The sequence below is a fragment of the Necator americanus genome, chromosome X (genome assembly GCF_031761385.1).
Source record: "Necator americanus strain Aroian chromosome X, whole genome shotgun sequence".
NCBI lineage: Eukaryota > Metazoa > Nematoda > Chromadorea > Rhabditida > Ancylostomatidae > Necator > Necator americanus.
In genome coordinates, this window is record NC_087376.1 from 21,648,301 (window position 1) to 21,666,752 (window position 18,452).

The 18,452-nt window shown below is 43.1% G+C and overlaps 6 protein-coding genes across 12 annotated transcripts; 2 read left to right on the plus strand and 4 right to left on the minus strand.

Annotated features, from left to right (window-relative positions):
• Window positions 1-5: 5 nt before the first annotated feature.
• RB195_024663 (uncharacterized protein) lies at window positions 6-329 on the minus strand (the record flags this gene model as incomplete). Its single annotated transcript, XM_064212521.1, has 1 exon — window positions 6-329. The coding sequence occupies one exon, from the start codon at window positions 327-329 to the stop codon at window positions 6-8; it is 324 nt and encodes a 107-aa protein (XP_064068402.1).
• Window positions 330-469: 140 nt separating this feature from the next.
• RB195_024664 (uncharacterized protein) lies at window positions 470-2,671 on the minus strand (the record flags this gene model as incomplete). 4 transcript variants are annotated; one of them, XM_064212522.1, is made up of 3 exons in its annotated part: window positions 470-1,027; window positions 1,155-2,275; window positions 2,536-2,671. In XM_064212522.1, the coding sequence occupies 3 exons, from the start codon at window positions 2,669-2,671 to the stop codon at window positions 470-472; spliced, it is 1,815 nt and encodes a 604-aa protein (XP_064068403.1). The 4 variants fall into 4 exon arrangements, with proteins under 4 accessions (XP_064068403.1, XP_064068404.1, XP_064068405.1 ...); XM_064212524.1 differs by lacking the exon at window positions 470-1,027 and having other exon boundaries at window positions 1,324-1,378; window positions 1,456-2,275; window positions 2,302-2,650; XM_064212525.1 differs by lacking the exon at window positions 470-1,027 and having other exon boundaries at window positions 1,110-2,275; window positions 2,302-2,650.
• A 791-nt stretch (window positions 2,672-3,462) lies between these two features.
• On the plus strand, window positions 3,463-3,744 carry RB195_024665 (uncharacterized protein; the record flags this gene model as incomplete). Its single annotated transcript, XM_064212526.1, has 1 exon — window positions 3,463-3,744. The coding sequence occupies one exon, from the start codon at window positions 3,463-3,465 to the stop codon at window positions 3,742-3,744; it is 282 nt and encodes a 93-aa protein (XP_064068407.1).
• Window positions 3,745-5,201: 1,457 nt separating this feature from the next.
• Window positions 5,202-7,835, minus strand: RB195_024666 (uncharacterized protein; the record flags this gene model as incomplete). Of its 3 annotated transcripts, none has more annotated exons than XM_064212527.1 (6): window positions 5,202-5,285; window positions 5,519-5,629; window positions 6,102-6,461; window positions 6,643-6,719; window positions 6,773-6,855; window positions 7,714-7,835. In XM_064212527.1, 6 exons carry the CDS (start codon window positions 7,833-7,835, stop codon window positions 5,202-5,204), a joined length of 837 nt encoding a protein of 278 aa, XP_064068408.1. The 3 variants fall into 3 exon arrangements, with proteins under 3 accessions (XP_064068408.1, XP_064068409.1, XP_064068410.1); XM_064212529.1 differs by lacking the exon at window positions 6,102-6,461 and adding an exon at window positions 7,338-7,490; XM_064212528.1 differs by lacking the exons at window positions 6,102-6,461; window positions 6,643-6,719; window positions 6,773-6,855; window positions 7,714-7,835 and adding exons at window positions 5,676-5,765; window positions 5,827-5,892.
• A 145-nt stretch (window positions 7,836-7,980) lies between these two features.
• RB195_024667 (uncharacterized protein) lies at window positions 7,981-18,097 on the plus strand (the record flags this gene model as incomplete). Of its 2 annotated transcripts, none has more annotated exons than XM_064212530.1 (4): window positions 7,981-8,064; window positions 10,013-10,105; window positions 17,430-17,501; window positions 17,837-18,097. In XM_064212530.1, 4 exons carry the CDS (start codon window positions 7,981-7,983, stop codon window positions 18,095-18,097), a joined length of 510 nt encoding a protein of 169 aa, XP_064068411.1. The 2 variants fall into 2 exon arrangements, with proteins under 2 accessions (XP_064068411.1, XP_064068412.1); XM_064212531.1 differs by lacking the exon at window positions 7,981-8,064 and adding an exon at window positions 9,562-9,573.
• Window positions 13,468-13,968, minus strand: RB195_024668 (uncharacterized protein; the record flags this gene model as incomplete). Its single annotated transcript, XM_064212532.1, has 1 exon — window positions 13,468-13,968. One exon carries the CDS (start codon window positions 13,966-13,968, stop codon window positions 13,468-13,470), a length of 501 nt encoding a protein of 166 aa, XP_064068413.1.
• Window positions 18,098-18,452: the final 355 nt, after the last annotated feature.

Consider the following 18,452-nt stretch of genomic DNA (forward strand, 5'->3'; position numbering starts at 1 on the left):
TCCATCTATCGTCGATTCTTCGTAAGTAAGTAAGCAAGTAGCTTCCTAGACGTGGCAGCGGTGTCTGCCCACTTCTCCGCTGCGTACCAGAGCGCTGGAAGAACTGTCGAGTCGAACAGATGGGCACGAAGATCTTGGTCCGTCAGTTGGTCCGTAGCTTCCCTGACGGCCTCGAATGCTGCCCATGCTGCTCTCATTCTTCTATTTAGTCCTTCCTTCAAGTCGTTTTCCATGTTCATAGAACGCCCGAGGTATACGTATGACGGAGTTTCCACGATTTGGGAGCCTTCAAGTTGTACTCCTCCGTCCTCACAGTAGGCGTTCTTCATGAACTGTGTCTTCTTTCTGTTTATTCGCAGTCCTATTCTCTTCCTGCTTCGTTCAATTCGTTGAGCATCGTTTCTGCTTCATTGGTACTGCTCGAAAAGAGAACAATGTCGTCCGCGGAACGAAGGTTCGAGAGAAATCTTCAATCAACACATATGCCCCTTTCTTCCCAGGATAGCGATTTCATTATCCATTGCAATGCAGTAGTGAACAGCTTCGGCGATATAGTATCGCCTTGTCGTACCTTCTTTCCAATGGGTATGGTGAGAGGGCGGTGGAAAAGCTGTATCCTAGTCGTGCATCGATCGTAGCAATTGGCTAATGTCCTCACATACGACGCGTCCACACTTTCATCGACAAGCGCTGACAGTATTGCATTCGTTTCTACGCTGTCAAAGGCTTTCTGATAGACGACGAAGGTTAGAACAAGAGGCAGGCGGTATTCCCGGCAAACCTCTATGACACTCGACACGGTCTGGATGTGGTCCAAGCAGCTGAACCCTTGGCGGAATCCAGCTTGTTCTTGAGGCTGGGCTTCATCCAGCGTCCTAGATATGCGCGTGAGGATGATCTTGGTGAATACTTCGTATAACACGCTCAACAAGCATATCGGACGGTAGTTCCGAAGATCCTCTCGGTCACCTTTCTTATGGATAACAACGGTTCGCGAGGTCTTCCACTTGTCTGGGATCCTTTCTTTCTGAAGGTAGAATATCATGTGCGCTGCTAAGATTACATGATGCGGATGGCCACCAGCCCGAAGAAAGTCTGCTGATATAAAATCAGGTCTGGGGTTTGTGTTTCATGCTCTTGATAGCGACTCGTACTTCCGAAGGGAGAATCCGTGGTGGAGCTTCACCTGTGGGGATGATCAGGCTTGACACAGGAGTTGATGAACGGAAAAGGTTCAAGTAGAACCTCTCCGTAATGATTTCCATCTCTCGACGAGAAGACGTGCAAGTCCCGTCTTCGCTCAGCAAGGCTGCTAGCGGAATATTATATTCGCGGAGATCCCTGCAGCTCTTCTTTAGAGCCGTTCTTCTTTGTGCTGCTTCAAGAATCTTCTTCCGCCTGTATTTGAAAAGATCCTCCTGCAACGCTTTTCTGCAGCTAGTGTTTGCTACTAACCGCTCAATATGCGATGCATTCGGATCAAGCCTCAAAGTCCTTCTTCTCTCCAACAATTCCTTGGTGGTCTTCGAAATTCGATCCAAGTTTGTCGTGCTTGGCTTTAAGGCACGTTCAGCACTAGCTCGTAATCCTCTGAGCAGCATCTCGTAGTCCACGTTTGGGTTCTCCTCGATGTACCAGTCACCTTGGGACAAGGAGTCCTCGAGTACGCAATCGTCGTAGACTTCTTTTCTCCTTCGTTGCCGATAGCAGATGTTCTTTTCCATCGTGTGGCTAAGTCGCATTTTCGCACGAAAGAGACGGTGATCAGAACCACTACAAAAGGATGGTAGTACTGAGACGTCAAGTAGACACCACCCCCGGTTGGTGAGTATGTGGTCGATCTCCGCACGAGTCACGCCATTGGGCGACTCCCATGTCCACCGACGATGATCTTTTTTCATGAAAAGAGAGTTCCCATGAAAGAGGCGAGCGGCGGACAACAGCCCGTCAAGACGATTGTCATTTTCATTCCGGTCGCCTAGTCCAAATCTTCCATTCCTGTATTCCTCTTTTGTTGCCTCTCTTAGTCTTGCGTTGAAGTTGTCGACAACGAATTTGTAGATAGACTTCTCGTTGCGGATTACTTCCTCCAGCTCCTCGTAAAACGCGTCCAATTCGGGTTCATCAGCTACTGATGTTGGTGAGTAGCAGTTGATGATACTGATGGGTTTTTGGCGCAGAGGGCGGAGGCGAAGAATGGCCAGACGAGGTGACAGAGTCTCGTGAGAATCGACAAGATGGACGACAGATGGGTGCACAACAAAACCAACACCGCCTACATTTCGCGAATGACGAGTGTACCGTCATTCATGTGTCGTACGTCGCTCCTTTTGCACTTGGTCTCCTGCAGAGCAATCACGTGATATTTGATACGCTCTGCAGCTCCGAGAAGGGCATGCAGGTCAGCGTCTGTGGACACTGTTCTCGCGTTGTAAGTACACAGTCTGAGACAGTCTCCATGGCGAGTCATGCGTGTGTCGCCTTGGTCCAGAATCAACGACGTCCTGAGCAACCTGAGATTTGATCGCCTCTCACCGGTCGCCATATCGTCCGATGTTTGAGATGGAAGGGCCCAGTGTGCAGGGTACTGAGGCAGTGTATATGCTGAAGTGGCAAAAAGACTTTTCCCCAAACTAAGCAGCAATGCCATGGTGAGCTTAGCTTTCACCATAGGTCGTCGCCCAACCTATATGGATCAGGGAGCCACCTTGCGACATTTTGCCAAGACGGTGGTGCATCTTAGCAGTGGTTTACTCTTAGCTAGGCTTCCGATTCCGAGAAGTCGGAATGTCGGATGTGTCGAACTCCTTCTCAGCTTGGGAGACCCTGCCGGAGGACGAACCTCCGCTGTGCATCGCAGTTCGATGCTCAGTGTCACCTCCACGCCACAATGAGGCGGTAAGCCGTTGTGGAGGTCAGTTCTAATAACCACATCGAAAACGCTATACAGTTTTTAATACTAAAAATGAGTGTAACCGCAAAGAAATTTGTCCTGAAGATAAGGCGCGCATTATTTTTGGACCAACCTAATAGTTTGATGTTTTTTTTTTTCTGCTCCTAGGGTCCCTTTAAGATATTATCTTGTAGGGATTGAGTTTCTTTCCCATTTTTGATTTACATGTGTATGACTGACAATTTATTGATTATGAATGACACAAAAAAACCGAACATAAATTAAATACGAACGAACTGTGATCTTAGTGGGACCCTTGGAGCAGAGCAATACATAAAAGTAAAGTAAAAGAACTTTATTAGGATTGAGTTATCCTACTCACACTGTACCATTTTACAAAGGAGTGGCGGTATCTGGACCATGTTTTGCGGCTACCTCGCGGGTGCGTCGCGGCGCCCCTAGCTCGGCCGGGCAATAGTGAGGCTGGAGCGCGCAATTGTCGCATGATGAGATAGATGAGGGCGCCACCTCTGCTCTTTAAGTGTGGTGTTAGCGGTTCGTGGTGAGGAATGATAAAAAAGTTTATTATTATTATTATTATTATTATTGATATTATTGATATTATTGATATTATTGATATTATTGATATTATTGATATTATTGATATTATTGATATTATTGATATTATTGATATTATTGATATTATTGATACTATTGATATTATTGATATTATTGATATTATTGATATTATTGATATTATTGATATTATTGATATTATTGATATTATTGATATTATTGATATTATTGATACTATTGATATTATTGATATTATTGATATTATTACCTATTAAGTATTCACAGAATGATGCCCACTAAATAAATGTCCACATAACAAATATGAACAATGACCAGTGTCAATATAAGAAGTGACTAAATAATGTGAGTTTCAACAAAAGAAACACAAATAATGACCAATATCAAAGTAACAAGAAACCCGCTATGTAATGGTGGATTATAACAGATTAATTACATAGGTAAGCAGCCAAATATAGCATATGTTACACCGTAACGATGTGATGGAAATCTACTAATACTTATACTAAATGGAATAGATAAAGGAGATAAAGGAGATATATAGGAGATATAATATAGATAAAGGATAAAGTTTCTGGCGTTGGTCAATCCGCTTGGGATGCGCTCCCACGTTCACTTCAATTCGGAATCGTTTGAGGTTTATGAACGTGTATCTGGCCTACACAATGACTTGCGGTGGCTAGCCGATGTGTCAAGTCAGTGTTTTTATCCTTCCAGACAAGTCTGGTACCAATTTATCGACCCCGGAGGGATGAAAGGCTTGGTGAGCACTAGGGCGGACCTCCGATCGATTGTGCAGGAAGCGGAACCTCTAACCGCTACACTACACCCGCCCCTAAATGGAATAGATATTTATACAAATTGTTCTATTTTACAGCAAACAGGAAATCAAATCAAAGGACTAGAGCAGTATTAAGCTTATACTAACAACACACTAAAAACAGCTAGATTTATCTATTCTTGCGCTACACTTCTTCAAGCCGCCAGTGGCCACTTTTGCAAAGGGGACACTGGCTGCTTACCCCAGAACTGCAGACAATGTGCGACCAGGCTTTACAAACTGTATCGTTTGAACAGCTCACCCAGACCACTTCATCGTCATCATTCGCATCTGGATTCCTTTTACCACAGATGAAACAAGCCTGAAGCAGTTTACATTTTTACGTTTGCAGGATATTTCGCTCCTCTTCCTCCAGATCACTATCGTCATCTATGGATTTCTTTCCATTCCTTTTCCTCTCCGTTTTTATCCTCAATCTCTGAAATGTGTTGAAATAAATAGGGCAGCCGAACTCCGCCACTACTGTAGCATTTTTCCACTTACTGTTTTATACTGTGTTTGAATACGGGGAGGTTTTGGTCCTGTTCCAGTTGTTTGACGACCCTTCCTGCAAACGGCGTACGTCCTATCCCTTTGTTTCCATCAGCCCCTAACATTTCGTTTACAGCGTTCCGTACTACACCATTTACAGCCTCATTCAGTCTATTCAATATGTCGACGCTCTAGATAATTCTCCTGCGACCTCAGAGAGAAGCACTTTCATCTAAAACATTATTTCGAAGGAAACAACAAAGTTCCAAAGCACTCCTTCAGTTGTCTGGAGAGCCTCTTTGCGATTGTTCTGCCTTCGAACGTCCTCTGGGGCTACATTTTCATCGTTTACATTATCATAAGATTCGACCTCAGGAGCATATTTGCGACGTTTAGCGGTTATCAGAGCAGTGCTACTGCACGCATTTGACGTCGAAGTTTCACCGGCATCCAAGCGATTCCGCATTGGTCGGAACAGACCGCTACCTGAAAACAGAAGTGATGGCGCCTTATTGGTGCTACGGAAGTTCAAAAGATCACCTGCTTCGTCGAATGTTGCCACTGCATGAACGTGAAATCATGACACTCCTCACTGAGATCCTTCAGGACAGCTGCATTGTGCCTGATATGCGCACACATCACAACTTTCGCGGTGAGAGTCAATCCTGAATTAATATGTAGGTGGTAAACAGATGCTGTTCTCGTTGGTTGCAGCTTACCTCTTCACTACAGTCACAAGGCGAATCGTTGATAGTCACCTCATATGCAACTCCATTACGGCAACTGGAGACTACGTTCCAAACCTTATCTGATTCTTTCGTGATTGCAGCCTAAATGAGACTAAAATTCGATCGCACTGCACGAAAAAAAAGATACCGGTGTGTCTTTGAATCTCATCAATGCCTCTTTGTGACGTTGTACGTTTCGATTGCGTCGCAAGGACATATCGAAACCACCTTGTACGCACTAAATGAAGCTCGTGCTCGTGAAATTAGCTGAATTTCTGGGCACTGTTGAACTCGTTTACCGCAGATATGAGCTGTAGATCACGATCACGTGAATGTTTTAGCAACTCATAAGTCACAGTATCCATTCTACTGTTTTGCTTACTGCGCAAGATAATGTGTTTCAACCTGTTATGCCAAGACTCTGCGTGATTTGATGTGGTGAACGGCGCATTCTGGCGGTAACAAGGCGCCTATTCTCGTCTTCATCCCGAGTAATTCCTCTCGATGTTCCAAAATTTGTTTCCTACGTTGACTGCAAAAGAAGACAAGTGATACAAAGTAGACGTACACCCACATTTCTGATGCTCCCCTTGATGCTAACTAGGTCATGTAAGCAGAAAACTTGTTTTCGAACGCTTTCTGGTCCGTCTCGATGAGAAGTGAAGAGATCGGGCGTTTCGCCGTTCGTACATCGCACATGTCTTTTTCGTGGAAAAGATTCATAACATTTCGAGAAAACAATGTGAGAAGTTGATGCTGGTAATGATTTTACTTTCAACAGCTCTTTGTTCTTCCTCTGCAACGCTTGGCTAATGTGAAACGAACACAACACTTTAGCAGCCCGACTCGCAGGAAACACCGCCTTGAAAGCATTGTAAAAGACGTATTTGTCATCTGTCATCACATACTGGGGGTCTAGCTCTTTGAAGCACTCCTGAATCATTGTATGTAGTTCAGAAATATGAACCAAGAAAGACGCTTACCTTCACTAGTTCAAAAAGCACTTGCACTTCTGTCGCTCTCATGCGGAAGGATAACAGATGGGCGCATGGGAAACCGTTACCTCCGTCGCCAGACACAAGCAGCGTGGCCAATCGGAACGCCTACCGACTCACGTTGAAAGTGTTGTCAAACACTATTCCTCGGTGCCCGTAACGTTCCAAATACTTCTTTCCATTTGTGCTGACGAATGCTGAAATCTGAGTTCTTTCGAAGAGCTCGCACATCGACGCAAGGTTAACAAACCGAGCAGGAAACCATCTCCGCTCATGTCCTCTGTTTCAATTAACTTGGCGGCTGCAATATCGTCTCTATCCTGGACTAAACACCTTAACGAAGCACGGTCATCCTCGCACTCCTACCATCTACCAGTCCATAGCATGCGGCAATATTCCTAGTAAATATCAGACATGCTAGAATGTTCGTTAATTTGACATTTTTAGTGGTTTTATTATATTACGCGACATCTCTCATCGTGACGTAGCAAATCCAGGGTTACCGTTGTGAATTTTCTTCCGCTATCCATTTTGTCGATCTCAACTTCGAAACTATCTGAAGTGTAAGCAATGGCTGGAAATTAAAATAACGTCCATATTGTTATAAATATACTGTTTGTGGTGGAATGCTTGCTACTAGCATCGACTTAATCGTTAACTCGTCTTCACTCGAGAGTGGAAAGGACGCGCAGCTGGTGTTGTGCCCCATGTGCCCAAAACACGCCGTAACTTCAACTACGTTGTCGCCACGGACTCTGACCTGCGAAAGAGGGGCTTAAAACTTTTGGCATTATTTCATACCTGACCAAGGCTACCATTGCGAAGCAAGGGCAAGCTTGTGTACACGCTTAGTGCTTTTGTATCGCTGCTTCACTTCCTGCGAGTCGATCTCTTTTCCGTCTCCTCTAGCATGTTGGCAAACGTAAGTGTAGATATCGCCTTTACTGCTTCTGCTAACGTGTCCTCGCCTTGTAAGCTTGGAACACGTCTCGCGCTCCCTCGAACCCAACCACTCTTAAGGAGAATAGAACATTGTAGATGGACCCGATACAACGAGCAACACAGCTCGAGAGAACTAGCTCTCTTGTGTGATGAATCAACACTTGACACATACTTCAAAGTTTGGCCAAGAATCTAATGTTTTCTCCATGATGGAGAAGTCCGAACATCCGTCGTTGTGCTTCTCCTCACAGTGCTTCGCCAAGTCCGATTGCTGTAGAATGTTTGGTCGCAACCCCGACATTAGACGGAATAGCTTTTGCAAGAGTCTGCTCCGCTTGCTCGTGATGTTGTGGCAGCATCTTCGTGAACATTCTAAAGGTAAATTCAAATTATGTTCGGTAACTACGTGAATCACAAGTTTCATTTATCTGCAAGTTCACATGCCTTCCTATGTTTCCTGAATGCACTGTATGTGAAGAATGTTCTTCCGCAATTCTCACAATTAAACTCTTCCGCATGAGTGGCCCTCTTTACTGCGTTCTTAACGTTATCTACTTCCTCATCAGAGCACATGTGGTCGTTTCGCATATGTTTGCACAGGTTACGCAGCAGAAAAGGTCCTTTCCCATAGATATTGCAAGGGGGCAGAGGTATGCATGGCGGAGCAGACTGAAGAATATCATGTAGTGAAGTAAATGGAGGAAGAAGAGAAGAGAGAAGACGTTCCACTACTACACAAAAAATGAAGTAAGAGGGAATAAAAGCAACAGATCATTTAATTTTCCGCCATTAAAGGGAAAAGAAAGAGGAGGAGAGCTAACAACGTCTGCTGTAGCGTACAGTTGAGAGAGAACAGTAATCACTCTGAAGGAGGAACAGTTCCCTTATATACGACCAAGGTGACCTTCTAGAACATCCTACTACAACCACTCTAAACGGGCTTATATACAACTGGAATGACCTTCTAGAACATTCTACGACATCCTCCTATCTTTGTCCTCATCTACATGTACTCATGTGCATATGCGACAGTTGCGAGGTCCAGCCCCACTATAACCCGGCTGAGATAGGAGCGCCGCGACGCAGCCGCGAGGTAGCCCCAAAACATGGTCCATATACTGGCACTCTTTACAAAGTGACAAACGACGAAAAGCAAAAAGAAAAGATGTGCCAGCCAAATTCGAGCCTTTACGCCACAAAGAAACCAAAAGACAGTAGCACAATATACGAACACAATAACACAGAAAAATGTCACTGAAAGCGGCACGAAAAAAGGGAACAGAATATTATAGTAAAGAGTAGGAAGAAGCTCCGAGGAGCTTGTCGAGGTTTGTGGAAAACGGAGGTGAACTCGTCCACACACGACGTGACCTAAGAACACTAAGCCAATACCACACCATTTCGGCGTGAGGGTGTGGTACGAGGTGACAAAAAAAAAGTACTGTGGAGCAACTCATTTGTCTTTCGCGCTTAACACTATTTCGTCGAATGCTTAGCCAGTTGACCGCGGTTGTTCCAGTAGCCAGTTGAAGTTATAGTGACTCGAGCAAAACCACTTGCTTCGCCCTCGACCATGCGGCCAATTTAGCATTCTTCACCTCTCGACCTTAGTTCGACTTATGTCGAATTTGGTCGATGGCGCAATTGTCCGTCCTTTGATCTTGTTTTGCGATGGCATTGCTACGGGACCAATCATAAAATTTCTTCTGTCCACATTTGGATGAGATCCCAAAATGTTACTGAGATTATGCGCTGTCACTAATTCATGCCTTATACAAAAAAGTCATGAACTTATTATCCACCACTTGTTTTCTTTTCTTTTATGTAGAATTAATCAATAATTGGCATATTCTAATTTAATTATATTGCAAATATACTTCTAGTATACTTTCGTAGTTGAACTCGTCACCATATTTCCTTAACAGTTGTTTTTTACTCGGTGTTTTTTGGGCCACTGCGCAGAGAAGCAAGCAACTTCTCAACTCGAATGCGTTCGACCACGTGACCACGATGAGCCTTTGGTTTTAAAGGCATGACCCCGCGAATCTAGGGTAATGCGGGTTTCAGGTGGGTTATGCCTATGTGGGATCGTAGATTATGGGAAGGAGGGTGATTCCGTCCATTTTTTTCCTAATTGCCGTAAAAAGACCCTGGAAGATGCGGCTTCGAATGTTCCGGGGCGCTATTTTTTTTTTACAACGAATTTGATTGGACGCGTCAGTCTTGTGCACCCGCCGCATCTTCCAGGCCGTTTTCTACGGCAATTAGGAAGAAATGGACGGAATCACCTTCGCCCCCGTAATCTACGACCTCGTATAGGCATAACCCACCTGAAACCCACCCCATCCCAGATTCATGGAGTGATGCCTTTAAAGAAGGGAGTGTGTACCAATTAGAAAAAGAAAAAGGCCGTGTGGTGCTCTAGATTTGTCGTGGCCGGCCTTGTACGGTTCAATACAGAGCCCATCTGTAAAATAGTCAATGTTCGGTCTAAACGGAACCGAAATTGAATTGAACAAAAAAAACCTTCGCAACCTTTCTATTTCAGACCTTCTTCAATCAAGCTGCGGCTACAGTGGATCGTAATGTTCTCATCATCTGTGATCGTGGTGGAATGGATCCTTCTGCTTACATTGATCGTGTATGTCATCTTGTTTGGATACTTCCACATACAATGGGACGGCGCAGGTTCGACACCCCGTTGAGTTAAATTTTTGCAAAAGAGTTAGAAACTTGCAACCACTCTTAAAGAAATTGAAGAATTTAATTCTACATAGTGTTAAGCAGATTAAAAGTGCATTTAATGGAACGTAATAACCAAAAAAGCTCAGACTCTGTGCACACTGGTCTGGAAAATCGCGAATAACTTCGTCAGAAGAGGACCAAATGAAAAATTTTAGGTAGTTTTTCAGAGAAGATTTGCTCTAAAAACAGTCACATCGCTGTTTTTCCCACCACAGTCCCATCAAAAAATTGGAAAGATTGCGGGGCCTTGGAAATCGATTGATGCAGCCTCTGATAGAGGAACTCCTCGGCTGCAACATACTGGAACATAATTTGCTTAGCTCTAGGTTACTCTGAGTTATTGAATTTTATTCAAGATCACAGAGTTTTCGGCGCGCGAGCAAAAATTGGATTTTGGCAATTTTTCCCATCCCAGAAAAATGGGGTGGCGTTTTGAAAAATCAGTCATATATTCGGATAGAGGTACTAAGGAAGCCTCCATATGCAAATTTTTGCTTTCTGGACCGCCTGGTTCTCTCAAAATTTGTATGGAACAAATCCGAAAAAAAAAGAAAATTTTAAATTTTCCCCCGTAAAAATTCTAAAAAGATTAGGAGGTAGGAAAAAACAGCGATATGACTGTTTTTAGAGCAAATCTTCTCTGAAAAACTACCTAAAATTTGTCTTTTGCTCTTCTTATGGCAAAGTTATTCGCGATCTCCCAAACCTAAAAATGTGCACAAAATCTGAGCATCTTTTGGTAATTAAATTCTATTAAACCCGTTTTTAAACAGGTGTACGTTATATTAGAATTTTCATTTGCAAAAATTTGATCCAGCCGGGTGTCGAACCTGCGAGGTCTCACTGTTACATTCTCGACACGTTATACATTTTCAAAATAAATGTTGGGGTTTCCATACTGTCCTACGCCTAAACTAAACATAGTATTTTGTAATTTATGTAATAATGTAATGTTATTTATTTTGTTTCATAATGGACATAATTCTCTGATATTACAAAATATTTTGTTGTGGTTATTATACCATCCTCCATTCACTACTGCCCACCGCACACTCCTTTACGATCCCCTTCCCTTGCAGTCCCCTCCCATTACAACCCCCGATGGAAAAATCCCATCACACGTTTGACCCTCTGTGAAGGAGCAGCATTTACAAAACATTGAATATTCGAGTCACAAAAGAACATTCAAAGGAGTTCGGTTCCAGTTTTAGAGCTTCCTAACATGAAACTTTGCTGTTTAATATGTTCTAATCAATCAACTAATCTTGATGCTTGACTTTAGCTCTTTTACGACCGCGCGCTTACAGCAGGGTCTTCATAATTCTGCCCAAAGAGAAATATTGATCGGCTCCGGGTTAGGCCTTGTATGGAATTGGTATTGATGATTCCATTAGGCGACAACCCCTTCGAGAGAAGTTCTTTCGTCATCCATGTATTCGAAGGAGAATTAGGGCAGCAAACGCAAGATATCGATATATTTAATTGATCTTCACTAGTGGGTGATTTCCACGACAAGCAGATATTTGCGGTCCATAGGCGAGGTTTTATTCTCCCGTGCCAGCGCATACGAAGAGCTGTATGCTCCTCTGTGCAAATGTTCGACTTTCCTTGAATCTTGGCATAATGACTGAGAGTATTTGATTAATATTGTCAAGCAGTAGCCAAGATTGTTAACAGTCTTTTATTACGGCTAAAGTTTCGGCTTTCGCCTTCGTCACTCCTGGAATTTAAGAACATTTGCAATATATCCTCTTAAATGCCTCATCCAGATCAATTCATCATCCCCTAAGATATTACACCCAGAAACAAACCAAAAGAGCCCAAATCGTTGTGCCTACCTCAGTAGCGGCGTGTTGATGTTAGCGGACATCCGCGTGATGGAATCGCTCCGCTAATACTAATTAGGATGCGACCCGCATATGACTCCGTAGATCAAAATCCGCAAAGGTCTTGATACAGAGCCAATTCGTTGGTCACGGCTTTGTACTCTTCCCTTCTATTTGTTTTTGGACCATTTGCATTTATCCAAAACGCTTGTAGAGTTCTGCGGGCTACAATTTCGGGTTCGTACGATAAGATCGTGGCAGCAATACAGAAAGGAGCATTTTCATGACATTGTCTACGGTGAGCTCCGTTGAGGGTTGCTGCATTCGATTGTTTCATCCCATTTAGATGTTCTTTAATGCGAAAACAAAGGAATTGCTCTGTTTCGCCGATGTGTTGGTCCCTTCATGTTTTGCACAAAATTAGACAGACTACACCAGATACCATGCAGTCGCCTTTCTTCTTAAATGGGCATATTGCAAAGTCTGCAGTAAGACAGAAGCGATCGTACATTCTATTTCGAACGAATTGCTTCTTGAGATTTGTTGGAGGTGTTTCCAAAATTCTCACTTGGTTGTCGAGACCGCATTTCACCAAACTAGCCCGTATAGCTTTACTCAAGTCATCGGTTATGAAAGGTAAGCAGAAATTGATCTTATTCGAGTGAACCACTGTAGCATATTCTCGCTGCGCACCAAGGCCTGCACGCTACATCAGAAGTGCAACCGTTAGAATTTGTGATACGTTGCGCTAGGTTGATCGCATCGATCCGTCCCTGGACATGAGATGTCACCCTGTCCTAAACATGTTTTTAACGACAGATTTCTTAGTTCCTCAAGGGTGGGCGGAAAGACAGTGAACTAATATATTTTTACTGCTAGGTTTTCAGAACCATCGTTCATCAAACATTCCATTCACCGCTGGACCACTGTATTTTTACATTAAGGAAGGACAGCAGTTTTCTTTGTGTTTCTCCCTTGTGAACTGTATGATGTAAGAGGACTGCTGGTTTAGAAGCTCGAAACAAGTGTCCATCTCGTCTTGAGTGGGAGAAGTGGGATAATGCAATAGTTATTAATGTAACGGCAGTACAGGAAAGATTTTCGTTCCAGAATAGGTTTTTCTACTTTGAACATGAATGCAATCGATAGTTTATGGCTAGTCTTTGTCCCATGGCCAATCCCCCTGACCTGTTTGTAATAGTGTCCCGCTCAACAAAAAATGGAGCACTTTAAGCATTCATCCAGCAGCGTCATAATTTGACTTATGGAAAACCCGTGTAAGTCTAGAGTGTCTAGAGTCTAGAGTGTTCTATGAGTAACTATGAGTAACACGGCTTGCATTGCAGCGCTGTTTGAGACATTGGTGTAAAGAGAAGTGCCATCGAAAGATTCAACGACACATTCTTTTCCCAGGCGAGCTCTTCGAAGTTGCTCAAGAAACATGTTGGTGTTGGACAAATGCGCAGGAACGTAGTTTGAGTCCTGGTACCTTGAGCAATGGTGCAAGTAGTGCGTTTAAAAGGTAAGACATTCTATCCGTAGGGCCGCCTACATTGGTTATCATGGGACGTACTTTGAACACATCTGGGTCTTCCGAGAGAAGAGAAGAGGAAGAGGGTTTGTGTGTTTTTATTAGCACGTGTAGAAGCGGGCAGGTAGAAAGTTCGTATTTCAGCCTTGTGATCATTCTTTTATGTAACCCCGCAGTCTTTCCGGCCTTGTCCCGAACTATATTGAGATGGCGACTTTGTTCTATGAACTCTTCATGTGACGAATAGTGGTAGAGTGTAGCGTCATCCAAGTGTTTTTGAGTGATGGCTATGTCTAGTTCACGTGATATGACCACAAAGTCTCCTTCCTTATCGCTGATTGTGACCTTTATCTCGCCACGTGCTGAGAGTTCGCGCATCTCACGTGGGCCAGAGCGTTGCATAGGCGTGAGATTAGAGATAGGATGTTCCCTCGAAAAAACTGATGTTTTCCCGATTGAACAGAGGAAACTTGGCATCCACTCGAAGATGGGGATCCTGTAGTTTGAATATCATTGCGGAGAATGGTACCGAACGGAAATTCGCATTTTATTGAATTCGCTCCTTTGTGCTTCCAAAGGCTGATGATTGCCTATGCTTTCTCGGCTTTATTACCTCAGTTTTGATGTTCTATGACATCCAAGTGCCGATATTCTATTCTAATTCTCGAAAGTTTAATGCGAGAGGGATGTAGCTTATCGAGCGCTCCTGTACAATTCCTCAACTGTCTTCCTAACTCCTCAACTACGAGATTACATTCTCTATGAGCGGAAGTGGAAATTTCTATCGGATGGGCAATTCACTGCTTTTTCATGCTGTAATAAAAAGCGTTGATTTTTTATCTGTCCAACACGAGTTCCTATGTACACCTAAAGATCAAGTGTACCCCAAACTTGTGTAATTAAACCGATCCTCTGCGCAAATGGCTAGGCTGCTCTCTGTCCATATTTTTGCACTGTACATCGCACAGACGGAATATTGGAATAAAGTGAGCAATTAAACTCCCGAGACAAAAATGAACGAGGATACGGAGCAACAATTCGGCAGGAGCGTTATGAGCGGTGACGAGAAGCGAGGCAAGGCGAGGAAAACGTGGAGTATTGTTAGAAATGACTGTCAAGTTTCTCCTTTTGTAACCTGTAGAATTGGACCGAGCTTGACAATTAGAAGTATGCGATGATGTTGATTATAAATACCAATAGCCCTTTTAGATATTTTCCAGAAACGATTGATTTCGTCCTTGCTTCGCATTTTCGCTGCAAATCTTTCACTTAGGATATGCGGAGTGCGACGAAAACTTGCCTGCAGGTTTAGTTGTTTTTGGATATAGGAATTTGGGATATATAAAATGGACATCGATATCATTGATATTGATCTATTTTCGCTATATAGACGGTGAAACCTTGTCATCTGGGCTGTGGAAATTTTTGAGATAATCTATGTAGTATGGCTATGGGTTGGTTGTTAAATGATTTCCAAGTATGCTTTGTGCTAGGGGCTGGTCTTACAATGTGATAGGCGTCTTTGTGGTGTATGATCCTATCCAGCAAGCAGAAGTTATGTGGAAACAATTCATATGTCTCTTATCGGTCAAGTGGTAGTGTTGCAGTGAGTTGGCATAAACCTGTAGAATAAGATTTTGTGGTAGCGGGATTTCACGTTAATCCAACATCTCATGCTGAGGTAGCGTGAAACGTGGCTTTTTTTTCTAAAAAGTTGGAGGAGCAGCGCAAACAGTAAAACCGCTCCAACTGCAATCCCTTTTTTTAAGAATTCTAAGTGGCAGATTTTTGTTCCTATCAATTCATTATGTAATTATCTAACTCTGATTGAGCTGCTAGTGGGGAGCAAGTTGAAGGAGGGACCCAATACCTAAGTAGCGATAAAAACTGATTTCAATGTGGCAAGGATATTGTCAAAGGCAGAATTGTAAATGTATTCGTGCCACTGAAGTAGCACCCGTGATGGTTTCGGTGGTGTTTCTATTTGGAACTGAAGCAAAATCGTTATAAAATGAGTTTCTTAGACACTGCGTCCTAGAAAGGAGTCTCAGTACATCGCATAACTAAACGTGAATTTGAGTATTATGAAAGTCCCCAGTGATTACAGAAAGACGCAGAAAGTTATAAACTCTAGATTTTATGGTTTCGGATTTAAAAGAAATCTGGCTGCAGTTCTGCGAAGTGTGAAAAAAGATACTGTGCCGAACATAGTTATCTATTTGGAACTAGATGAAGTAGAAAACAAACTTTGTACACCAAGATTGGTAAAAGGTTCCACCGTCTGCACGATCGATCGGAGGTTCGAATCCGCCCTAGTGCTCACCAAGCTTGTCATCCCTCCGAGCTCGACAAATTGATGCCCGACTTGTCTGGAAGGATAAAAACACTGACTTGACGCATTGGCTAGACCCCCGCAAGTATAGGCTACTTACACGTTTGTAAACTTCAAATGATTCCGAATTGAAGTGAACGTGGTGGGGCATCCCAAGCGGATTAACACACACTCTTTGTGGTAGGAAACCATACGTCAACTGAGAAATGGTTCGACTGTAATGAAGAATACTCTAGTAGTTTCTCGAATTTGTGAAAAAGTTGTCAGTGTGAGTGGAATGAATCAACATTGAAATTACCATTAAAATCGGAGGAATATTTAAGTGATGAACTCGTTAGTGGTAACAACAATAGGTGGTTTTTAAACATGTCCCTTTGAAATTGTTGTTGGATTTCTTCTCTTGAGGTCAATAAAAATATAGCTGCTTATTAGTTAGATTAGAAGAAGGAAGGAACTATTTCGTTCACTTCTGTTTCATTTTATTTCAGATAACTTTCACCGGCTCCTTGTTTATTTCCCTCAAAGTATTTATAGAGTTTGTTTGAATGTTTCTTTGTTGCTCGCTTCTAACTTCAAGAAAAGGAATGGGCGAGGCTTCAGTCATGACAGTGTGCAAGTGGAGCAACGAAGATGCGGTAGCGGTAGCTTTGTTGTCAGGAGCGGTGGAGTCCTCCCGCCCTCTACGAGGAGATTATTTGTTGTTTAGAAACCCTTACTTACTCTCTTACGTGAAATTAAAGGCATCACCCCATGAATCTGAGGTGGTGCAGATTTCAGGTGGAGTATTTGTATACGGGTTGGGAGACTACGGAGAGGGGGGTGATTCCGTCCATGGCTTCCTAATTGACGTAAAAAACGGCCCGGAAGATGCGGCGCCGCACAAGGTTGGCGCGCTCCAGTCGAACATCCTGTAGAAAATAGTGCGCCAAAACGCCTGAAGCCGTATCTTGCGGGCCGTTTTTTACGGCAATTAGGAAGAAATGGACAGAATCACCTCCTTCTCCGTAGTCTCCCATCCCGTATACGAATACTCCACCTGAAATCTGCACCACCTCAGATTCGTGGGGTGATGCCTTTAAATCAGTATTGTAAAAAATAATGAAGGTTTTAAGCCAATGTTTTTTAACAGTAAAACGCTGTCCTACTGCGGACTTAAGAATAGCAAAGAAAAGATGAAATGCTGCATTACACATTATTGTTTTTTTTCTGGAAAAAAAAATTTCAAAATAGTGTAAAGGATTGGTGGATTAGCATGCAAGAGGAGCTTGTGAATTACGATAAGATTACAAAGAAAGAAAGTTGAACATCTAGCACAACCGTAAACAAGCAGTAGCTCTGTATGCAATGATAGGTCGTATATAGGTGTTATAGGCATTAATTTACTTCATCCCCAAGAAGTAAAAAATCTTTTCTCTTTCAAAATCTTTAGTTAAAAGCAGTCGTTGTGTACTTCACATGCTAGTCAGTGGTTTCTCCTCCTTTTTGTGTGTCATCTTCGGCTACTTTGGGATGATATTTGTCTATTTTCAAGGAGTCCTGGCTTAGAATGCTAAAAGAAATTGGAGTGGAGGAGTTCGATCTTCTTAACAACCGCTACGATCAGGTGAATATGTAATTTTTCCATTATTGCTCAGGAATGCATCAACGCTCGAAAAAGAGGAATAGACACACACTTTTACATATGTGAAGTTAGTAGGATCCAGTAGTTCTACATCTGTGTTCACTTATTCTAATCAACGTTACGCTCGATACAGCAACAGCATCATCATCTGGCTTGACGAAATAAACAGCAATTTCCGAGTTTCGTAATCTCTAGTTTTAAAACGGTGACCTTCTGGTCGATGGAATCATCGATGCCATCAGCTTACGTGTAAAGTGTCATCCCTTTTAACGCCTGAAGGGCAGCACAAGCGGAAGATGAAAACTCTCAAACTTCAGCTCGATTATATCCTGACGAGGAAGTTCCTCAGTAAAAACTTTCCTCAAAAATCTAGAACTGTTTGTGACGTCGCATTCTGCTCTGACCAGCGTCCAGTTCAAGAGTTCCGTGAAAGAAACCGAGGAGTTCCTCTTCAACTGAAAATCGATATGGCAGGTCTGAAAGATGAAGAATATTTATGTTGGAGTGCGGACAAGGAAGATGCTCAGCGATGCACAAAGTGCACTCAATACGCTGTCAAGGAAACGCTACGGGTCTAGTGCCAGCGAAGAAGTTTGCCTTTGTACCCGCGGAAACAAAATCCACGTATAATTCTGTATACGTCGCCCGCAGAGCATTGATTTTCAGAGAGAGAGCAAGATTTCAACCTTCAAAAGTTTCTGAGAAGCTAATGGCGTTGTTAACTGCAACGAGACCGCGAAAGTGAATGGACGTCAAGAGCGAAAGCGCTTGAGGAGTGGGGGACAAAAACACGAGGAAAGCTTATGCATTACTGAAACAGTATAGCGGTGATGATGAAGAGAAGATGAAAAGATGTTCTTCAGTCCTCAACACTGTCAGTGGAGTGGCTGTCGGTGAAGCAACCCTTCGAATTTCGAGCGATCGCTTCAAGAC